At 38.9% G+C, this 24,360-nt stretch overlaps 1 protein-coding gene across 1 annotated transcript in view; it reads left to right on the top strand.

Moving 5' to 3' along the window:
• Nucleotides 1–205: 205 nt before the first annotated feature.
• The window catches only part of LOC150077584 (uncharacterized), a 246,973-nt gene continuing 222,818 nt past the window's right edge, over nucleotides 206–24,360 (top strand). The window contains exons 1-2 of the mRNA XM_090385952.1: nucleotides 206–287; nucleotides 491–565. Coding sequence (XP_090242078.1) covers nucleotides 246–287; nucleotides 491–565 — 117 coding nt within the window. The 5' untranslated portion in view covers nucleotides 206–245. The remainder of the gene's footprint in view (nucleotides 288–490; nucleotides 566–24,360) is intronic.

The raw sequence follows: 24,360 nt of genomic DNA, 5'->3' as shown, positions 1-24,360 counted from the left end.
TAGCAAACATTCTTGCACCCTTTCTATTTAAGTGTATCCCATCCCTGTAGAAGCAGTCTCTGCTGTTAACAAATTAATAGGTTAACAAGTTAACAATATGTTAACATATTGTTGGTATGATGTAATACTGGGCTGGTTCAAGAGATCTTGAAATTCATCCAGTGCAATTAAAAAGAAAGATACAGAATAAAATATTTATTTATTATTTATTTTTTTCATAGAAAGATTCAAAAAAGGGATTTGATATGAAGTATGTGAATAAAGTAGGACTCTTTCCTGATAAGAAGGTAAGCCAGCTATTAAGTATTTATTAAAAAACATAATTTTGTGATTAGCAATAACAGGCTGGTTAGCAGTCATAGAGGTTTTTTTTTTATTACTTCAGTTTGAAAATAACTAGAATTTATTTGTTTTGCAGGAATGTTTTGTAAAAATTGAATATATGAGATCTGCCTAATAAAATATTTAATTTTGTACATTTTTTTCACAGAAAGATTCCAAGAAAGGTTTTGATATGAGTTATGTGGATAAAGTTGGGGGCATTGGACTGTTTCCTGATAAGAAGGTAAGCTGGTCAATATTCTCAGAAAAAAACAATACTAAAAAAAACTTAACTTTTAATTTATTTTTTAACTTTTCAAACAATTCAAAGATGAAAGGTTATAAATAATAGTCAACCAAGGATGGGTCAACAGTTATATCATTGTGGGAAGTATTACATAGGGCAAATGTTCAGAAAACCACCAAAAAGAATCAATGAACCCCTTCGTCACACAGAACAAGGGAACTTAGTTCAAAGTGATGTAGCATTTCATTCCATATCAGAACACACCGTTTAAGCCTCTGCCTGTAAAGTCTTGAATGTTGCCTACCAACAAAAAAGAAGAGATTCCCTTGATGCTTTCAACATACAGAAAGACTGCAGAAAAAACATTTAACAGAAATATAGGTAGAATTATTATCACCCAATCCTGGATAGCTCTCTTCAACACAGTGACAACCAGAATCGATAACAGAAAACAAAAATTACAGCCATCTTGAATAACTTATAAAATAGCCACAACCGCCCATGCTAGCTTTAAAACCTCCAGTTTGATTATATTTCTGGACCTTATTGTAAGCCACATTTACAGTTCAGTGGCAACACATATATCAGAATTTCACAAGTGCAACTTTCTTATCCCCTGTGCTGTTCAACGTGGCTAGCAGTTTTTTTTTTTTGTTTATGGAAACCCCAAAAACGTGTTAGAACCTATAGTACTTAGTACCGTGCTTGGGTTGGAGGTTGAGAAGACGAAAATGGATATTTGTTGACATTAGACTAGAACTTCTGTAGACTGTAATTTTCAGGAAATACATATGAAGGAAGGTTGTTCCAGAAAACGGTAATTGAATGAATAAACGAGGAAGATGAATGGTTGGTTCTGTGAGTTTGAAGTTAGACAATAAATGGATGTTGGCTGGTGGCAGCACATGTTCGGACTGTTTTGAAAGAGAGAATGGGAATTATAGAAGCCAATTCAGAAGAACCGTGTCCATGGAAGTCTCTGTAGTAAAGGCGTGCAGCAGAAACAGTACATCTATGACACAGCTAGTGGAGAGACTGTTAGAGAGGAGTCTTTAATTAACCTAACTGTACTCTTCTGAATGGAAGATAGAAGCCTGATAGAGGTTTTGGAGGCACTGTCCCAGATGTGGGAACATTATTCCATGGTAGGGCAGATTTATGATTTGTACAGAGTGAACAGCTATTCGGAAGAAAAGTAACACCGAGAGCGAAAGAGAAAAACCAAGTTTTTTAGATGCAGAGGAAGCAATATTAGTAACGTACTTGTGCCAAGAGAGATTAAAAGTCAGAGTAATCCCCAAAAGATATATATCATTATGCCTAGAAATCAGAGTGTCAACAAAGATAAGCATAGGAGCAGAAGAATCCTTTTTGTGAGATATTGGTGGGAGCTGTTATTGTTATTTGTTTTTTTTTTTAAGAGCATTAGCAACTAAGGCCATATTGCTCCCGGGATATGTGGTGGTCATTCCCTGACCTTTCAGCATCCTCCATATTTGGTGGTCACGGGCTCGACCCTGGTCTAATCAAGAAGAGTGTGCTATGCACTGCACTGCTGCTCCTGCCCACCTGGCTACGGAGACACCGAGGTGGGAGCAGAGATAGGCAAAAGTTGCAGCCAATAGCTTTTGGCAAGAGACCAGAATGCTTGGCTACCTTTAGGGCAAGTACCAAGTTTTCTACTCTTAGCCTGTTCAAAATCTAGTTTGGACTGATTAATAACTGGTTTACAATTGTTGCGAGCTTTGGTGTAGGCAGAAAATTGAAGAATTGGAAACAAGACAATTACGATATGCAACATTCTTCTTTGAACAGCCTTAGCACATTTATTGGAAAACCAAGGTTTAGGTAAAGGACAAGATTTTAAAGTGGAGTGGGGAATAAAGGATTCCATTCCTACAAGAATAATTTCACTGACACGATCTGAGCAAATGTTGACATCAGAAGTTTTGAAACAGTAATCCAACCAAGGGAAAGAAGGAAAAGAAAGGCTTAAGTTTTGCAAATTACAGTGTCTGGAGACTAGGCACTGGCGAGGTGATCTCTTGTATAAATCCTTGAATGGTTTGAGCATGCTCAATGCTGATGGGATTCTTCCTCTTGCTCAGAATACTCATCTGAGAGGGCATAAATTCAAATTGAGGAAAGAGAGATATAGGATAGATGTGTGGAAATTTGCCTTTAGCCAGCGGGTAGTTGGTTGGTGGAACAGACTTCCATCCCTTGTTGTGGAAGTTGATTTCCTAAATAAATTTAAGGCTCAGCTGGACAGGTATTTTGAACGAATGGAGGGGTGAAATGGGAGTGGTTTTTTTTTTTTTTTTTTTGCTGATGCTGCATAAGCTTGCTTTCTTGCATCGTATGCCTCTACCAGTGCTAATGCTAAAAGTAATTTCTTAGGTCATCCCATTTTGGCATTCTTGTAATGCCAAACAACATGAGGTTGGGAATAGCCATGAGATAAAGGCTCCATTGGAGAAGAGTCAATCACCAAGTTGTGATCTGAGGTGCCTAAAGGACCACTCACTTCGACGGTGTACTTAGAAGGGTTGCTTGTGAGAAAAAGATCAAGTGTGTTGGCTGTATGGTTAGGATTGTCTGGTATTCTTGTAGGTAAATGAACAATCTGTGCAAGGTCATCAATACTAATTGCAAAAGTCTGAGCATCTCGACCAGCTGGGTTGGTGTGACTAGAAAACGGAAGGCAGCTGGAGTTGCGAACATTTAAATCACCAAGGAAAAAATACCTCACTGTTAGGAAAGTTGGACTGGAGAAAAAATCAAGTTGCAAAGAGAGGACGTCAAAGAGCTCCAAGTGAGTAGCAGAGTTGGGAGAATGGTAGAGACAAGAGATGAATTTCACACAATGAGGTAGAGAACTTTTAATCCAGAGAAGATCGAAAAGAGGAGATTACAAATTACCAAGTCTCTGACAGGGAATATCGGAATGAACATATGCACAATTACCACCTTTGAGACGAAAGAAATCAATCACCAAATAATTTGGGCATCTGAGATGAGTCATAGTTGAGTCAAACGATAACTGAGATTCCGTCAGAAAAAGTACATGTGGTTTGGCAGACTGCAAGTGAAAATGGACATGGTTGAGATTAGAATTGAGATCACATATATTTGTGAAATGGACAAGGAAATTTTTGGGAGGTTTAGATCTTTTTGCAGATAAGCTTACTCTATTTGACAATTCATGGTGTATTCAGTAGTAAGAAAAAGTGGGGGGGACATGCTGTATGAAGTAATGAAATTTTTGGTATGGCGTACCCATGGTAAGAATATACCCAGATCCCTGATATAACGTGGCTTTGACAATGCCCCCTGCATACACACTACTCGGACTCCCTCCAGTCACTATCTGGCAGAGTAGAGGTATCAAGATTATACACTACCTGATCTGGAAGCCTCCTAGAGAGTTACCAATAGGTTCAGTCCAGTATACTAACTAGTGGCCAACCTGGAAATACCCTTTTAGAGCTGTACTCTCAAAATGTAAGGAAGATTGAATCTTGCTATAATGTTCATCATAACCTCAAAAGTCATCAGTCATACTGCATAGTGGAAGAGATGGGGAAGGGTAGATGAACTTTCTGGAGACTAAACATGGGTTGCAGCACCTCAAGCCTCCAATAAGTAAAGTGGTGGTATTGCACAGGTTGATGAGAGGCATCAACCACCTAGTATTGCCTGGTAACACAGAGGGGCAACATTTCTCCGTGTGGTGTGTGTGTGTGTGTGTGTGTGTGTGTGCGCGCGCGCGCCACACCTTGACTCCTGCTTACGTTGGTTCACACCTGGGTTGATACCCACCGTGTGCTTGTGCATGGAGGTTATATCAGGATTACTAACAGTCCCACCATTGTGAAGGTGCAAGCAGAGGATTTGGCTGTCACAGACCGTCCAGACTTTGCCAAAATTGGATCCACTGGACTTGAATGTCACCCGAATATCAGTTTCTCAGCGTTTTAGGCTCCCAGGTAGCAAGTACATCTTGTCTGGCATATCTGAGAGAATGTCTGTGACAACCTCAAGGATGAAAGAGAATCTTAGAGAGAAAGTTAAGAGAATCTTAAGTCCAGTCAAGAAGGCACAAACTGGGCACGTGACCTTCCTTCTCCAGCCTGTTTTTTCCTTGATTTCATTGTTGGGTATAATGATGGGAGGACTGCATGTAATATTTATTTCAGACTGTAGTCATATTAAGATGTAATTTCATTGTATATCAGTTCCATTTCCCATAGATGAAGAACACCACAGGGTTCTGAAACATTTGAGTTACTTGTAACATCCAGTTACTAATTAATTAAATTTCTAAATTATTTTAATATAGAGCACTGCACTGTCAATTTTAATTAGAATTGAGACCAATAATGGTATTGAAAACTGTCCTGACAGCCAATTGCCATATCAGCAAACTGTCTGTCAACCCTCTGCACTGTCAGTTATCTGTGCAGGTTATCTACCAGACATAGCCGGCATTCTGTTAAGAATTTCTTTTGGCTCTTGCCTTCCCTTCAGCAGTTGAAAATTGAAACACCGAATGCCAATAATTTATTTGAGATGCACTTTCTATTTGAAATGCTATATTAAAAATTACTTAAGCAATTGTAACAAAGAGCAAATGAACCAGGTCTCTGATTAAGCAGTAACAGTGAAGTTGAGCACTCCCTGCCCCATTTGTAGGTAATGGAGTATTAAATGTATTTTTGATTTTTTTTTTTTTGTTATAAAGTAGCATTTCAGTTTGTTGGTTAAAGCACACTTTTGTCAGTTCCCCCCTCGCCTGCTGTGAATTGTCAAGCATCAAACATTTAAATTGAACAGCTCTCATAATAATGATAATAAATACATATAGAGGAAAATTCGCTTAGAGAAAGAAATAGGATAATGAGAAAGAAAGGAGTTCAACCCTCTCCAGATAAAATGTAAATAGCTGCTGGCTGTTTGAGGCATGTATTCAGGCTATTTGAACAACATATATAAACTATAGAGGCCTGTTTGGAAAAATTTGTAAATACCCAGAGAAATGGAATGCCGGAATATTCTTCGTCACAAGGAGCGTAGTGAGTTGGTGGGGAAAGGACAATGATTAACTTGACTTCTCTCTTTAGCATTAGCACCAACACTAGCACGATGAAAGAAAGCAAGTTTATACTCCATCAGCAAAAAAAAAAAAAAAAAAAAAAAAACAACGTTCAACACCTCCCATTTCACCTGTTTATTCCCTCCAATAGTTTGTCTTGTTCTTCCTTCGATTTATTTAAACTGTCAGCTTCCACAACAAAAAGATTGCAGTTTATTATTTGCCTGTAATCTGTATGGGGACTGAGAGGCAGTAATTATGAGTGGGAATAGCTGATTGACTGGGTGTCAGCCAAATTATTTTCTCTAATCCTACTGTGGCTGAGAATCCAGCAGAAACGAATATTGTATTCATGTGTAGCATTAGCATTAGTAGAGGCATATGATGCAAGAAAGCAAGCTTATGCAGCATCAGCCAAAAAAAAAAAAAAAAAACACACACTCCCATTTCACCCCTCTGTTCGTTCCAAGTACCTATCCAGCTCAGCCTTAAATTTATTTAGGTTATCAACTTTCACAACAAAGGATAGAAGTCTGTTCAACCAACCAACCACCCGCTGGCTAAAGGCAAACTTCTGCACATCTACCTACATCTGTCTTTCCTCAATTTGAATTTATGCCCTCTCAAATGATTATTCTGAGCAAGAGGAAAAATTCCATCAGCATTGAGCATGCTCAAACCATTAAAGGCTTTATACACCTCAATCAGACCACCTCACAGGTGCTTAGTCTCCTGACACTGTAATTTGCAAAATTTAAGCCTTTCTTCGTAAGAGCAACCCTTTGTTCCATTCACTAATCTTGTTGCCCTTCTCTGTACTTGTTCCAACAGCTCTACATCCTTCTTGAAATGACCTGTATAGGTCATTTCAAGAAGCCTCCAGACCTGTATACAGTACTCAAGGTGTGGCCTGACCATTGCCTTATATAGGAGGATAATCACCTCCTTATCCCTGCTAGAAAAATTCCTGTATATCATTGACAGGACACCATGAGCTACTCTTGCAGACCGTCTGCACTGCTCAGAAAACTTCATATCTGCCTGCACAATTACCCCCAGGTCCTTTTCGTTCTCTACCACTGTCAGTGTAGTACCACAGAGTTGATACGTCACTGTAGGGTTGCTGCTTCCCATATGTAGTACTTTACATTTGTCAATGTTAAACTTCATTTGTCACCTCTCAGCCCATCTGCTCAACTTTTCTAGATCCTGTTGCAGCAGTGTACTGTCATTAGTGTCCTTAACAACTCTGCCAACCTTCGTATCATCTGCAAACTTGAACATTAAGCTTGATATACCATCATCAGTATCGTTTATAAATACAGAAAACAACAATGGACCCAATACTGAACCCCGAGGGACTCCACTAATGACATTAGTCCGCAATGAGCAGTGTCCATTGATCACCACTCTCTGTCTTCTCCCATTCAACCATTCCTTTATCCATAGCAGCAATTTGCCTCCAATGCCACACTGCTCCAATTTGTGCAGCAGTCTTCCATGTGCAACAGTATCAAAAGCCTTTCTAAGATCCAAATATATGATATCAACATTATTCTCTGCATCCAGTTTCTTTGTGACCACATCATAGTATCCAATCAAATTGGTCAGGCAAGACTTTCCCTTAACAACATCATGCTGTTTCCGAGCTATAACTGAAGTCTTGTCTAGATGATCCTGCAGTGCTTCTTTAACCAGTGCCTCAATTAATTTTCCTGGAACAGAAGTTAAACTAACATGTCTATAATTACTTGTGTTGCCCTTTGATCCTCCTTTGTGAATTGGGGTCACATTTGCACATCTCCAGTCCATGGGTACCTCCCCTGAGTCCGAAGAAGCTCTCATAATTATGGCTAAGGGTTTGCTTACTTCCTTTGGTGTCTCCTTTAATACAGCTGGATAGATCCCATCCACCCCGGTTGCATTTTTATGTTTATCTTCAACAATTTCTCCTCCAATTTCCTCTCAGTTATTACAAAATCATCGAGCTCACTGCCAGAGTTTAACTCACCTCTGGCATTCCCCTCCCTGAATAACTCCTCATGTGTGAATGTAGATGCAAAATACTCATTTAGTTTGTTAGCCATCTGAACAGGATCATCAACAGTTGAACCATCAATATCCAGCGGACCAATCAGATTCATCCCTTTCCTTCTAGAGTTTACATAGGTAAAGAACTCTTTGTTGTTTTTCTTTGCATCCTTTGCCAAGGATTTCTCATAATTTGCCTTTGCCTGCCTAATCTCCTTTGTGACTTGGTTACAGACCAGCTTATATCTATCATAGGCTTCCATGTCACCCATTAAGTTATATGTATCCCATGCATTTTTCTTCTCTGCCACATGTCTCATTAGTTCATCTGACATCTGTTTAGTTCTAAACCTTGAACAATATTTCTTAGTTGGTATGTAAAGCCTAGTAGCTTCCAAGATAATTTCTTTGAATGCTTCCCATTTTGAATTTTCTGTTGGTAACATCATCAGTTGGTTCCACTGTATAGAAAGGAAAGAATTTAAATACTGTCTCAGACCACCGTAGTCACCTTTATGAAAGCAAAAACCCTTTTCTTTACCCCTGATGGTAGTTACCTCTTTGAGTACATCCCACTTCAGCGAACCATGTAGGAGCATCAGCAGTATTCCCAGATGTTACATTGTCACGCCAACTCCCAAAAGAATTCAGTGTCTTTTTTTTTTTTTTTTGGTAGTTATTGGCGCATCAGCTTCTGTGGCCATAATGCACCTCCCAAGGTTTTTACAGTACTTTGATCCAAGCCTGTAGTGATTTTTTTATTTTTTTTATTTGGTTGTTGTTGGCGCATCGGCTTCTGGGGCCATATTGCACCTCCCAAGGTTTTTGCAGTACTTTGATCCAAGCCCGAGGCGGGAATCGAACCCGCGACCTCTGGGTTGCCGGGCAGGTGCTTTACCCACCTGGCTATCCTGGTCGGCAATGCAGTGTATACACTGCAGAATTAGTAGCAGTTCAGATAGCCCTGGAGCATTTCGGAACCGCCTACCACTTGAGAACAGTAATATACTGTGATTGATTAAGTGTAATGTAAGCCATACAAATCACAAGCAATATAACCCATTCAGTACTCTGGCAAATTAAACAGATACTAACAAGCTTCACAAATAAAAAATAAGATATACTTTTCTGCTGGATACCAGGACACAAAGGGATAAAAGGAAATGAAGAAGCAGATAGAATTGCAAAATCAACCACTATTCTTCAAGAACAATATTTCACAGTCCCACATAAGGACTACAAGCCAATCATTAAAAATCGTGTCTAACCCAATGGCAAGAACTCTGGCAAAAACAAACATGGAATAAATTATATGAAATAAAACCAAAAGTTGAGCACTGGAAAACGAGCATAAGGAAATCAAGGAAAGAAGAAGTTGTTCTGACCAGATTGCGGATAGGCCATATGCATTTCACAAATGGTTATCTATTACATGCAGAAGAACCCCCCGAAATACCAAGTATGCAATAATATCCAAACAGTTAAACATATACTTATAGAATGCCCAACATATGAAAATGATCGACACTGAATTTTTTCATCATTATATAACGGAAACCAAAACATCACCCTTAAAAAAGATCTTTTAGGTGACAAGGAACACGTGTCAGATATTTTTAGATTCATACAAACAATCAATATACCATCTGCTGCTATTAATAATAAAAATATAATACCACAGAAACAGTTAACCTTTTACATTCGAACAAGATTTATATAAAGAGAACATTGTATAACAAATGAACTGGCGCACTATGATCTCTGTTGTCAATGCGTCAATAAACAACAACAACAACAACAGCAACCCACTTCAGCACACTGTGATCACTGCCACTTAGTGATTCCTTTATCTGCAGATTCTTAATGCATGAAGAATCACTACTGATAATCAGATCAAGATTATTACTCCTTCTAGTTGCCTCCCGAACTTGCTGATGTAGAAAACAATCATCCAATAAATCCACAAAAACCTTGCTAGTGTGTGAGTGACCAACCCACAAATTCCAGTCAATATCTGGGAAATTAAAATCCCCCAGTATAAGACTCTCGGATTTACTGGCCCACTCTATTTCCCTGTGCAGTTCCTTATTATACTCATCAGAGTCATTAGGCCTATAACACACTCCTACTCTCAGTTTTGATCTCCCAATGCTTATGTCAAACAAACTGACTCGACACTGCACTGTCCAGCGATGTCGACTGGCTTCACTTCCTTGGATTTTGTTTCTTAAATAATAGTATAACCCCTCCTCCCGTCCTATCTTGTCTATCCTTCCTGTACACATTGTACTCCCTAAATTCCAGTTCTGCATTCCTTACATCTGTATGACACCATGTCTCCGATATCCCAACAATATCTGCCTTTGATGTTCTGAGCAATATCTCAAATTCATCGAATTTATTTACCAAACTCCTAGCATTGGTGTACATGCAAGTATATATGCACCTGTAGCTATTCTTAGCTACCCTAACACAACCCATGTGTTTACTTGTACTGCAGTGACTCCCAGCAGTCTCTGAAATACCCTGCTTTTTGTTTTCCAGGCTGCTGCTCATTCCAATACAAGCAGTGCAAGAATCATTTTCACCTCTGCCAGTGGCTACTGTTAATTTATTAGTCCTTGTATTCCTCCAAGCTAGCAGTTTTCTGACCCACCTAACACTGCCTCGATAGCATCAGCAAATATTCTTGCACCCTTTCTATTTAAGTGTATTCCATCCCATTAGAAGCAGTCTCTCCTGTTAACAAGTACAGACCAGGCTGAAATATATTCTACCCCCTTGACCCTTGCATAATCTTTCCAGGGCCGAATTGATGAACAAGGCTCTCATCATATACTCCCTCCTGTCGTGTCTGGGCAGAATTGCAGACACTTTCAAATTTAACCCTAATTCATGGCTTTTTTTCAACAGTGACCTGTACTTGTTAAGTAATCTTGCCGGTCTCCTACTCTTAATATCATTAATGCCAACGTGTACAACGTGTAATATTGTTGTGTACAACAATATCACCCTTTGTGCCCTTAAAAGATAAAAGATGTTCAGGGAGAGAGGGAATCTTTTGCTCCAGTTGAGACAGAACTGGATGAGATTATATCACATTATATATGTAACCTGTAAGATGCTCAAAAAATCAAATATAAAAGGATCCGCTTTAGCGGTTCCTTTTATATTTGAATTTTTGATTGCTCCAGTAGCAATAAAAGGAATTGCTTTAGCCCTAGATCACATTTACTAATGTGATCTAGGGCTAACTCTATAATGCAGGGTTCTCAAAGTGTGGTCCACAGCCTGGTATTGGTCTGCGAAAAGAAAATATCGGTCCGCGAACACCTTATTTGAAATATACCTACATAAAACTATAAGAAAATTTACTTTCCTAAAATATGTCAATTTTATGTAAATTTTTGATAATAAATAAAGAAATGAATTACCTATTTTATTTATATTTACTGATGGTAATGAATACCTAATTGCATTATTGCTGGTATGTTAAATATCCTAAGGGTAGTGTCATTATTTCCTGAATCTATGAGTATAATTATTGAAAATACATTAATTTATAGCTATAGGTGGGCCACGAAAAAAAAAATCTGCAAACACCAATCTGCACTTGAAAAAGTTTGGGAAACCCTGCTGTAGTGTGCAGCTCTGCAGTCAGTATGCTGCATTCTGGGAGAATCTGTTCAGATTTAGTGGTGTCTGGAAAGACAGCAGCAAATCCTACACATGATTCCGACTTTGAGCTGTGTGTGTGTGCGTGTGCGTGCGCGTGCATGCGTGCGCAAACTGGCAAGTCATTGTGTTCAGCTTGGTGTGCTGAATAGAGCTCAGGTAGACAGGTGATAGAGTATCAGACTTTACTAGTTCTTAAGCAAAAAGTCACATGATGGAATATAGGCATGCCAAGATGGAAGGATTTCCTTTGGTGTTTCGGCAACCTTGTCTACTGTGATATTAAACTCTCTGAGTAGTTCTTGAACACGAATACTGAAAGGGTGATTGGCAGTCTGATGGGCACTACAAATTTTCCTAACGTGGCTCAAAAATGGATGTTCACATAGAATGGGCTAGCAGGGATTCCAGTTTTAAGGTGTACTTTAGAGACAACTGCTTATGTCGAAGCAACAGCGGTGATTCATTTGCTTCCATGTATAGGCTCTGTATAGGAGATGTTCGAAATGCTCCAGTAGCAATATGGATAGCTTGAGGATGGACAGTATCCAGCCATCGAAGTACGCTGTCTCTGGCTGAAGCGCATACCTGGGACCTGTAATCTAGTTTGGATCGTATAAGTGCATGGTAGCTGCATAGTAAGGTATATCAGTCTGCACCCAAACACATAAATGAGAGAACAAAGAATATTTAGTCCTCTCTTGCACTTTGTATGGAGTTGACAGTTGTTTGTTTGTTATTTGGTTTTTAGGAGCATTAGCAACTAAGGCCATATTGCTCCGGGATATGCGGTGGTCATTCCTTGACCTTTCCGCATCCTCTGTATTTGGTGGTGATGGGCTCGAACCCCGGCCTAATCAAGAAGCATGTGCTACACACTGCTGCTCCTTTCCACCTGGCTACGGTGGTGCCTGGAGTTGACAGATATGTTCCAAAAAGTCAACCTTTTATCAAATATGAGTCCCAAGAATTTTGTGTGTGACATTACTGGAATAGCATTTTGTTCAAGCCTTAATTCAGGTTCAGGATGAAGATTATGCTTACAACACACTAATTTGGATCGTATAAGTGCATGGTAGCTGCATAGTAAGGTATATCGGTCTGCACCCCAAATGCATAAATGAGAGAACAAAGAATATTTAGTCCTCTCTCTCAATTTGTATGGAGTTGACAGATATGTTCCAAAAAGGTCAACCTTTTATCAAATATGAGTCCCAAAAGCCTTGTGTCTGACATTACTGGAATAACATTTTGTCCAAGCCTTAATTTAGGTTCAGGATGAAGATTATGCTTACAATCAGAGTCGGCCCGAACAAAAGCGGGGCCCGGTGCAAACTTCACTTGCGGGGCCTTGATACAAATTTCGTACAACAAAATAATTTATTGCATTTTGATATTTATTATATTGCACAAATTGGTTTAGTAAGGATTACATGAAAATGATAAATAATTAAATTATTTTAATAAAATTAACATTTCAATCACAAAAAAATAATCTTTAATAAATCAAATAAGAAAAATAATTCTTCATATACTTATAAAATACAATTTGGTATGCGACTTAATTGAATAAGGTCACAATATGTGATTTTTGTTTCATTTTCTTACATGTTTTATAGCAAATTCATTGATAATATCATCATAATTTGGTTTTTGGCTATTTTGGATTCGATAGATAAAATGGCTAAGGATGTAAATCATTCTTGACTAATGCTAGATCTCAAGTAATTTATTATTATTTTCAATCTTGAGAAAGATCTTTCTGCAGATGCGATGGTAATTGGTAAGGTTAATATAATTTTCAGAACAGTAACAAAATTTGGATACAATTCAAATAAATTATTTTTCAGTAAATATTGTAATATTTGTAATATTGTGATCCTGGAAGGCAAAACTCGACGACAAATTTTGATTTCATTAAATAAATCAATGCAATCAATATCGTCTTGCAAGGTCACATTTAAGTCTTTCAACATTTAAGAAGATCATTTTCAATCAGTTTTTGAATATTATCCGAATTATATAAAAAACCATATGATGTCTCATGTTCGTGATAAATTTTGAATCTTTTCTTAAAAGAAATAATCGCACTATCGATTATGACTAGAAAATATTGAATTTTGAAATATTCTTTGCCTGATGAAATAGGCTGATCGGTTCCTTCATAACAAAATTGCTTTGTTTTTCATCCAGTTTTTTGATTCTTAAATTCAGATGTCACTTGTAATTCTTCAGCTATTTCCTTTGCGGTTATTAAAGAAGATTTGAATCCAGATTCACGATACTGTTCAAAAAAATTTAAAAGGCCTTTTAAATGTGAATTTGCAGTACCGATATCTATATTTGAATTTTGAAATATCTTGCTCACAATATTTACTTCATTCAGTATGTCATACCAAATGACCAAACTTAATAAAAATTCAAATGAAGTAAGTTATTTTCGATTGATTGGATTTCAGATTTCGTTTTCATGTCATTGGTATGTTCATAAAGGTATTTCAAAGCTAGATAAAATTGTGGTACTTGGTATGTTACAGATTTCACACTTCGAGGTGACATTCCCACCTCGTTTCTGACAGTGGTTTTGGAGTAAGATGTTTGACATGCTCTTTTAATATATCCCAGTGTATCACAGAACTTGCAAAAATATTATATATGCTTTGTAAAAGTCCCCAAAAAAAAACGAATTTGCAAGAGAAGATGATTTTGAAATGTCTCCAAGAACTAATTCAAATTATGAATTCCGCAGGGGCATATACTGTGCATTGGAATTCTTTTGCAGGATAAGTGCTTGCACACCGGGGTTCGAGCCCATCACCACCAAATATGGAGGATGCAGAAAGGTCAGGGAATGACCACCACATATCCCGGAGCAATATGGCCTTAGTTGCTAATGCTCCTAAAAACCAAATACAACAGCTTGTGCACACCTTCATATAAACCTCTCATATGAGCTCCATTATTGTACCTCTGGCCTCAACAGTTCCCTAATCTAATTCCTCCTTTTCTAATATGCTTTCAATTTTGGCTGATAACCCTTTTCCTGTCGAGTCTTACAGAACAATTTTATTTCAAAACAAATAAATTGTTCTTGTATACTCACATCACTTTCAGAGTTATCAACATTAACATATCTTAAAATAACAGATAATTGTTCTTGATGGCTTACATCTGGAGTGCAATCTAATAAAAATTGTGAAATACTTAGCTTTCTTAACTGTATTTATTATTTTCTTTCTAACTTTTTTAGCCAAAGCAGAAATCAGTTCATCTGGTATTCTATGAGATAAAATAGGAATCCGATGCTGATTCTACGCACCGATCCAAATGTTGTTTCATGATTGGGTCAAATCTTGCAAGTAATTCTATGAGACCTAAGAAGTTACCATTGTGCGGTTTATATAAAGCATTGCTACTGCCCCTTAACGCCAAATCATGCTCTGATAAATATAAATTTGCAGCCACTATTCGTTCAGAAACACATTTTAAACGCTGTGTTTTGTTTTTAATTATTTTTTCATGTTCTTTGTCAATAGTGTTTCCAAGTTTCAAATTCTTTTCAAGTTGTAACAATTTGTACATAGCTTGTAAATGATATTCTGATCTTTCATGACTTTGTAATCGCGAACTTAAATATACCCAATCGTTAAGTTAAACACAGAGAAGTGGTATTTGAAGAGAATAACTTACACGCATAGCACAATGTGGCATCTTTGTACTTTGAGGAGAGTAATCACCTTCGTTCTTGACGTTCGCCATTCGTTAATTTTCTTAAATAATAATTTTCAGAAAAACTTCTGTTATTTTTATCTTTCAGAAAATCATTGTTTTTTACTTGTCATGCCATTTTGTATGATAGCCATTCTAAATTTATCAGTTATAATTTGAGGCCAAGTACCAGGATCATTGATATCAACATTTTCTTCTTCGTCGCTTTGTTGATCCTCTTGAGGCTGCGGTCCTCGGAATAATTCATCTTGTTCTTTTTTCGACGTTGACAAAAAATCCTCCGTCTGTACATTTCCCTCTGCTTCACGATTATCTTCCCATTCTACAGTTTTTTTATCATCGCTTTCCTCTTCATTAGGATGAGATCTGGCTTTATGACGATCAGGATCGTTTTCGTGGATGTTGTACGGCGTAATTTCATTTCCGCGAGTTTGATCTTCCAGTAACTGTGAATTATGCGTTTCTTCAGTTTGTTGCAAATTTTCGATTTTTAAAAATTTTGCAAGGGAGTTCCTCTTTTTTTTCGTAATTTCTTCTCTCTTTCTTTTTTTTTCTTCAATTTATCAGAGCCACACATACTTTCTTCCTGCATCTCTGTCTCTGCTAGTCATGTTGTGAAATAGATACGAGTATGTTAGTTATTTTCACACCTCGCGAATTGCGACAAAAAATGTACGATGTACAATCAGCTGTCATAATATATATATATATATATATATATATATATATACAGGGTGATTCACTACCAGTGCAACAAACTTGCAGGAGGTGTAGAGGGCACAAAGACGAATCGGAATCACATAGCATTGCAGGGTCCCAAATGCCTTTGTCATGTGGTAGAGGACGTTGAACGGGAGGTTGCGTGAACAGCGATCCTGCTGGAAGTCAGCATTTGCGAACCGTTTCTGTTGAAGAAACCAAGTAGCAAAAGTCCTCCAGAGTGGATAATCCGCAGGCTCCAGTGATTGGACGCATTGCAGATGGTATGAACTCATTTGGTTTGTTGACAGTATCCTCCATACAGTCGATTGGGAAATACCCAATCGTTGGCCTATCGCTCAAGTACTTGATTTTTGCACGTGTGCACCTTCTGTGCACACGTGCAAAAATTGTATGATGAGGAGCACGCCTGTGCGGGAAACGTTCCTGGTACAAGTGCAGAGTGCACGCCCATTACAGTCCGCAGCTCCATACGCGAGGTGCATGTCGGCCAGTTCAACGTTTGAATACTCGTCCATCCTACTGCCTCGGGAACCGGTTTGCAAATGCTGACTTCCAGCGGGATCGCTGTTCACGCGACCTCCCGTTCAACGTCGTCTACTGCATGACGAAGGCATTTCGGACCCTGCAACGCTATGTGATTCCAATTTGTCTTTGTGCCCCCTACACCTCCTGCAAGTTTGTCGCACTGGTAGTGAATCACCCTGTATATATATTCATATTTGTGGGGAATATTTATTCGATAATTTCAAATGAAACTCCTATAAATTATTATATAATTATTATTTTTATTTGTAAGGAGAGATATTTTAAATATATTTGAAAGAAATATATTTTTCCGTGTTCTTTAGAGAATTCTTGGCGGGCATTCAGATAATGTTAATAACATGATTATTGACATTTTATTTCTTATGTATATTAAAAATATGGCCATTTTATGGTGATGTCGCTAAATTTTGCGACAGTATTAAAACAAAAAAAAAAATGAAATAATTTTTATTTTTCAAAATCAGTCAGCGGCGTTGGGGCCTTGTGTGCCCACACCGTTCGCACCTCCCTCGGGCCAGGTCTGCTTACAACACACTAATTTGGATCGTATAAGTGCACGGTAGCTGCGTAGTAAGTTATATCGGTCTGCACCCCAATGCATAAATGAGAGAACAAAGAATATTTAGTCCTCTCTCTCAATTTGTATGGAGTTGAGTTTGTATGTTCCAAATTTGTATGATCCGAAAAAGTCAACTCAATTTGTATGTTCCAAAAAGGTCAACTTTTTATCAAATACATTTATCAGTTATCCCAAGAACTTTGTGTCCGACATTACTGGAATAGTGTTTTTTCCAAGGTTTAATTCAGGTTCAGAATGAAGAGTATGCTTATGACAAAAGTGTATTCAAACAGTCTTCTGCGGCGAGAACACGAATCCATTAGTAAATGCCCAGGAATTAAAGCGATCGAATGCTTGTTGTATTTGTCTTTCAATAACTCTTATGTTGCATGACTGGGAAAATATACTAAAGTCATCAACATGGAGGGTGCTGTTTACAGTTAGAGGAAGTTCTGTGATGAAATTTACTTTGATGCGAAAAGTATGACACTTAATACTGATCCTTGCAGTACTCCCTCCTCGTGGCAAAAGGGACGAGAGAGTGAGGTTCCTACATGAACTTGGAAGGACAGTTTGGCTAGAAAAGTTTTTAATAAAAATGGGGAGATGCCCTCTAAGACCGAAGTTATGCAAATCTTTTAAGATGCCAAATCTCCAATTTGTGTCATATGCTTTCTCCATATTAAAGAATACAGATACAAGTTGTTCATGTTTTAGGAAAGCATCCCAGGTGGATGAATGTTTCCAGTCTACTGAAATGGTTCAGAGTGGACCCGGTTCCTTCGGAAGCACTGGATGCTGGAGAGAAGGTCATTTGATTCTAAATACCATATTAAACGAAAATTAGCCATTCTCTCCAGGATTTTGCACAGACATCTAGTCAGAGAGATAAGACAATTAGTAGAGATTTTAGGATCCTTTCCTAGCTACACAATGGCAAGAATGGTTGGTATCTGCCAGGCATTTGGAAACTGCTCTTCAATATGTGTTCTGTCATATAAAAGGAGCAGGTGTTCCACAGATGGTGAAAGGTACTTAATCATTTCATAATGGATGCCATCTGGTCTAACAGAACTTGCCTTAGAAAGGGTGAGAGCTCTTTTTAGTTCCTGCATAGTGAATGGCTCATTGTAGGGACAAAGGCCCTTTGGTATGAAATGTAGTGCCTGTTTTTTACTTTTATGTTTTATGACTAAGAACTATGGGGAATAGGAGGATATCGCAGAGATGTTTGAAAATGTTTCCCCAAGAGCATTGGCTATTGCAGTTAGCTCTGCAATAGTCCATTCATTATATTCTAGGTTTGATGAAGGGTGGGATGTATATTTTCCCTTCATTTTCCGAATTTTATCCCAGCCACCTTAGTACTGGTAGACTGGGTAATAGATGATGATGAGATGTGGTAGGATTTTTAGCATTAGCATTAGTAGAGGCATTTGATGCAAGAAAGCAAGCTTATGCAGCATCAGCCAAAAAAAAAAAAAAAAACCCACTTCCACTTCACTCCTCTGTTCGTTCAAAATACCTGTCCAGCTGAGCCTTTAACTTATTTAGGCTATCAACCTCCACCACAAGGGATGGCAGTCTGTTCCACCAACCAACCACCCGCTGGCTAAAGGCAAATTTCCGCACGTCTATCCTACATCTGTCTTTCCTCAATTTGAATTTATGCCCTCTCAGGTGATTTTTCTGAGCTAGAGGAAGAATCCCATCAGCATTGAGCATGCTTAAACCATTCAAGGCTTTATACACCTCTATCAGATCACCTCGCTGGTGCCTAGTCTCCAGACACTGTAATTTGCAAAACTTAAGCCTTTCTTCGTAAGAGCACCCCTTTGTTCCATTCACTAATCTTGTTGCCCTTCTCTGTACTCGTTCCAGCAGCTCTACATCCTTCTTGAAATGAGGCCTCCAGACCTGTATACAGTACTCTAGGTGTGGCCTGACCATTGCCTTGTACAATGGAATAATCACCTCCTTATCCCTGCTGGAAAAATTCCTGTATATCATTGACAATACTCCATGAGCTACTCTTGCAGCCCGTCTGCACTGCTCAGAGAACTTCATATCTGCCTGCACAACCACCCCCAAGTCCCTTTCATTCTCTACCACTGCCAGTGTTGTACCACAGAGTTGATACGTTGCTCTGGGGTTGCTGTTTCCCATGTGTAGTACTTTACATTTGTCAATGTTAAACTTCATTTGCCACCTCTCAGCCCATCTGCTCAACCTTTCCAGATCCTGTTGCAGCAGTGTAGTGTCAGTAGTGTCCTTGACAACCCTGCCAACCTTTGTATCATCTGCAAACTTGGACATTAAGCTTGATATACCATCATCAATATCATTTATAAATACAGAAAACAATAATGGACCCAACACTGAGCCCTGAGGGACTGCACTAATAACATTAGTCCACGATGAGCAGTGTCCATTGATTACCACTCTCTGTCTTCTCCCACTCAACCACCCCTTTATCCATAGCAGCAATTTGCCTCCAATGTCACACTGCTCCAATTTGTGTAGCAGTCTTCCATGTGCAACAGTATCAAAAGCCTTTCTAAGATCCAAGTATATAATATCAAAGTTATTCCCTGCATCCAGTTCTTTTGTGACTGCATCATAGTATCCAATCAAGTTGGTCAGGCAAGACTTCCCCTTAACAAAACCATGCTGTGTCTGAGCTATAACTGAAGTCTTGTCTAAATGATCCTGCAGTGCTTCTTTAACCAGTGCCTCCATTAATTTTCCTGGAACAGAAGTTAAGCTCACAGGTCTATAGTTACTTGTGTCAGCCTTTGATCCTCCTTTGTGAATTGGGGTCACATTTGCACATTTCCAGTCTATGGCTACCTCCCCTGAGTCCAAGGAAGCTCTCATAATTATGGCTAAGGGTTTGCTTACTTCCTTTGCTGCCTCCTTTAATATAACTGGATAGATCCCATCCACCCCGGGTGCCTTTCTTGTGTTTATCTTCAACAGTTTCTCCTCCACTTTACTCCCAGTTATTTCAAGATTCTGTAGCTTACTGCTAGAGTTGAATACACCTCTGGCATTCCCCTTGCTGAATAACTGCTCATGTGTGAATGTCGATGCAAAATATTCATTTAGTTTGTTAGCTACCTGAGCAGGATCATCAACAGTTGACCCATCAATATCAAGTGGATTAATCTGATTCATCCCCTTCCTTCTAGAGTTTACATAAGTAAAGAACTCTTTGCTGTTTTTCTTTGCATCCCTTGCCAAGGATTTCTCGTAATCTGCCTTCGCCTGCCTAACCTCCTTTGTAACTTGGTTGCATATCAACTTGTATCTATCATAGGCTTCTGTGTCATGTGTTAATTTGTATGTAGCCCATGCATTTTTCTTCTCTGCCATATGCCTCATTAGTTCATCTGACATCCATTTTGGCCTAAACCTTGAACAATATTTCTTAGTTGGTATGTAAAGCCTAGTAGCTTCCAAGATACGTTCTTTGAATGCTTCCCATTTTGAATTTGCTGTTGGTAACATCATCAGTTGGTCCCACTGTATAGAATTTAAATACTGTCTCAGTCCATCGTAGTCGCCTTTACGGAAGCAATAACCCTTCCCTTTACCCCTAATGATTTCTTCAGAATATCCCCCACGCTTTGTTTTGAGCCTTTTATTGCTACTGTTCATTATGAATTCCACCATGGTTTGGGAAAAGTGGAAACTGGGTAGATGTTTTCAGAATGGCATTCTGCTTGGATGATATTTTTGTGATGTATGTGACTCTGCATCATTGATAGGCTCCTGACTGACTGCAGTGATGTCAAACTCTGACAGATAGTGAAAGGCATTCCAGTCAGCCTGATCAATCTTCCACTGCAGTAACCTAAAAGGAAGACATGGTCTCCCACTGTATAAACAGGTTATCACAGACAAATAGTGATCACTTCCATATGGGTTCTCCTCCACTTCCCAAGTGAGTGAAGAGACTAGAGAAGTGGAGCAGATAGAAAGATCAATAGCATACAGGTAGGCATGTAGAAGAAGGGAAATATTTAGAAGGGAAAGGTCATTGTTAGTGAGCATATACTCTATGACATGTCCTCTTCCATTAATGTCACACTACTCCATAGGGTGTTATGTCCATTGTAATCCCCAAGAATAAGGACAGGGAATGGCAACTGCACTATAAGGTCATCAAGGTTTGTCTGGGAGATGTCACCCCTAGGTGGCAAGTAAACGGAACAGACTGTTAATGAAAACCCAACTGTAAGGCAAATCGCTATTGCTTCTAAGTTAGTGGAAAGCGGCTAAGGTTGTAATGGGGTCTGGTTGCCCACAAGGATTGCAACTCCTTCATGGGCAGGTCCATCCCCAGTTCTGTCTGGCGCCTCCGTAGCCAGGTAGGCAGGAGCAGCAGCGCTTAGCACACGCTTCTTGATTAGACAGGGGTTCGAGCCTGTGACCACCAAATACGGAGGATGCGGAAAGGTCAGAGGAATGACCACTGCATAACCTTGGAGCAATATAGCCTTAGTTGCTAATGCTCCTAAAAACCAAATAACGACAACCAGGTCTGTCCTTACATATGATATTAGTATTATGAATTGATGGGTTTTCGTTAACCTTATTTAGCCAGAATCCGTGACAATTCCACTGTGGGAATTTAGCCATTTGGGCTTGGCGGGTCTATCAGGCAGCTTCAAGGTGCTGAGGGCTTACTTTTCTCAGTCTTGGAATTATCTCTTTTGATGAAGTATGGATGCAGTCCTGTTTCCATTTCCTCCTCCACAAAGAGTTCCAAGACTGTTTCATCAAGCATCCATTTTTTTTTTGAGAACTAGGATGTATGTCAGGTTTCTTATTCTTTTCTCTGGCAATTTCTTTTGTTACTGGTAGCGTATTAGGAGGTAAGGATATAGGAGTGGCAGCTGATTGATCTTTCTATGCAGGTTTTATTAAACTTAGCAGGTAGCATGCGATGGGAGTGAATGACTCTTTTGCTGGTATGGTCATTTTGGTCTGAGTTCAAGTAGAACATCTCCCTGCTACCCTCTGAGTGTAGGTGGATTTATTTTCATTCATAGGTTTCACCACTTTTCTTGCCTCTTGATATGATATGTTCAGCTCTGTCTTATGTCTTTGTATTTCTTTTTTTTTCTTACACCTCTGGCATGCTTGTGAGTGTGCAGGGCGTACTTCTTGGCAGTTAATTCAGGTGGGTTTTGTGGCTGAATATGATGTAGTTCTGTAGTCCTTTGCAGCACATTGAGTGCATGCAAGGGGTCCATGACAGGCCATTTGTGAGTGTCCATATTTCTGACACTTAAAGCAGCTCAATGGATTTGGGACATATGGATGCACAGACAGTTGATATAGCCAGCTTTGATCTCATTAGGAGACGTCGGTGAGGATGATGTTTCTAGTGGGAATAAGTATTGCTCAAAACATCAAAGGCAGATATTGTTGGGATATCAGAGATGTGGTGTCACACAGATATAAGGAATGCAGAACTGGAATTTGGGGAGTACAATGTGTACAGAAATGCTATTAGTTAAGAAACACATAAAATTCAAGGAAGTGAAGCTAGTCGACATCACTGGACAGTGCAGTGTCGAGTCAGTTTGGTGTGACATAAGAATTGGGAGATCAAAATTGAGAGTAGGAGTGTGCTATAGGCCTAATGACTCTGATGAGTATAATAAGAAACTGTACAGGGAAATAGAGTGGGCCAGTAAATCAGAGAGTCTCATAATGGGGGATTTAATTTCCCAGATATTGACTGGAATTTGTGGGTTGGTCACTCACACACTAGCAAGGCTTTCGTGGATTTATTGGATGAGTGTTTTCTACATCAGCATGTTCGGGAGGCAAATAGAGGGAGTAATACTCTTGATCTGATTATCAGTAGTGATTCTTCATGCATTAAGAATCTGCAGATAAAGGAACCACTAGGTGGCAGTGATCATAGTGTGCTGAAGTGGGATTTACTCAAAGAGGTAACTACCATCAGGGGTAAAGGGAAGGGTTTTTGCTTTCATAAAGGCGACTACAATGGTCTGAGACAGTATTTAAATTCTATACAGTGGGACCAACTGATGATGTTACCAACAGCAAATTCAAAATGGGAAGCATTCAAAGAACTTACCTTGGAAGCTACTAGGCTTTACATACCAACTAAGAAATATTGTTCAATGTTTAGGCCTAAATGGATGTCAGATGAACTAAGGAGACATATGGCAGAGAAGAAAAATGCATGGGATACATATATATATATTAAAGTGTGTCACAGAAGCCTATGATAGGCTTCTGTGACACACTGTTACAGACACACTGTTACAGACAAATATATATGATATATATATTTGTCTGTAACCAAGTTACAAAGGAGGTTAGGCAGGCGAAGGCAGATTACGAGAAATCTATGGCAAAGGATGCAAAGAAAAACAGCAAAGAGTTCTTTACTTGTGTAAACTCTAGAAGGAAAGGGATGAATCAGATTGGTCCACTGGATGTTGATGGTTCAACAGTTGAGGATCCTGCTCAGGTGGCTAACAAACTACATGAATATTTTGCATCGATATTCACACATGAGGAGTTATTCAGCGAGGGGAATGCCAGAGGTGTATTCAGCTCTGGCTGTAAGCTAGATAATCTTGTAATAACTAAGAGTAAAGTGGAGGAGAAATTGTTGAAGATAAACACAAGAAAGGCACCCGTGGTGGATGGGATCTATCCAGCTGTATTAAAGGAGACACCAAAGGAAGTAAGCAAACCCTTAGCCATAATTATGAGAGCTTCCTTGGACTCAGGGGAGGTACCCATGGACTGGAAATGTGCAAATGTGACCCCAATTCACAAAGGAGGATCAAAGGCTGACACAAGTAATTATAGACCTGTGAGTTTAACTTCTGTTCCAGGAAAATTAATGGAGGCACTGGTTAAAGAAGCACTGCAGGATCATCTAGACAAGACATCAGTTATAGCTCGGACACAGTATGGTTTTATTAAGGGAAAGGCTTGCCTGACCAATTTGATTGGATACTATGATGCAGTCACAAAAGAACTAGATGCAATCCCCAAGGTCTTGCCTAGAAATCGGAGCGCCATCAATGATAAGCATAGGAGCAGAAGAAGAAGAATTCTTATTGCGAGATATAAGACAGGAATGAGTTTTAGAAGGATTGAAATTAAGTTATCTTTACTCTGGAGATCAACATTAAGGAATTGGTAGTGGATATTGGAGAAGTAAGCTGTTTGGGGAAAGCAGTACAGCACACTGATGACACCATTCTCAAACCGAATGGTGTCATCAGCAACAATATGGATAGAATTTCTGGTTAATGGAAGAAGGTCATTAATATACAAGAGGAAAAGAGTGGGAAAAAGAACTGAATCTTGGGGAACACCAACATTAGTGGTGAAGTTAGAAGACAGAGCTGTCTACCATTAACCAGTGAGTGA

This window comes from Mastigoproctus giganteus, chromosome 12, assembly GCF_048544385.1.
Source record: "Mastigoproctus giganteus isolate SK-2022 chromosome 12, ASM4854438v1, whole genome shotgun sequence".
Taxonomy (NCBI): domain Eukaryota; kingdom Metazoa; phylum Arthropoda; class Arachnida; order Uropygi; family Thelyphonidae; genus Mastigoproctus; species Mastigoproctus giganteus.
Note: the sequence above shows the minus strand (reverse complement) of the source record. Positions and strands in the feature narration are given on the sequence as shown.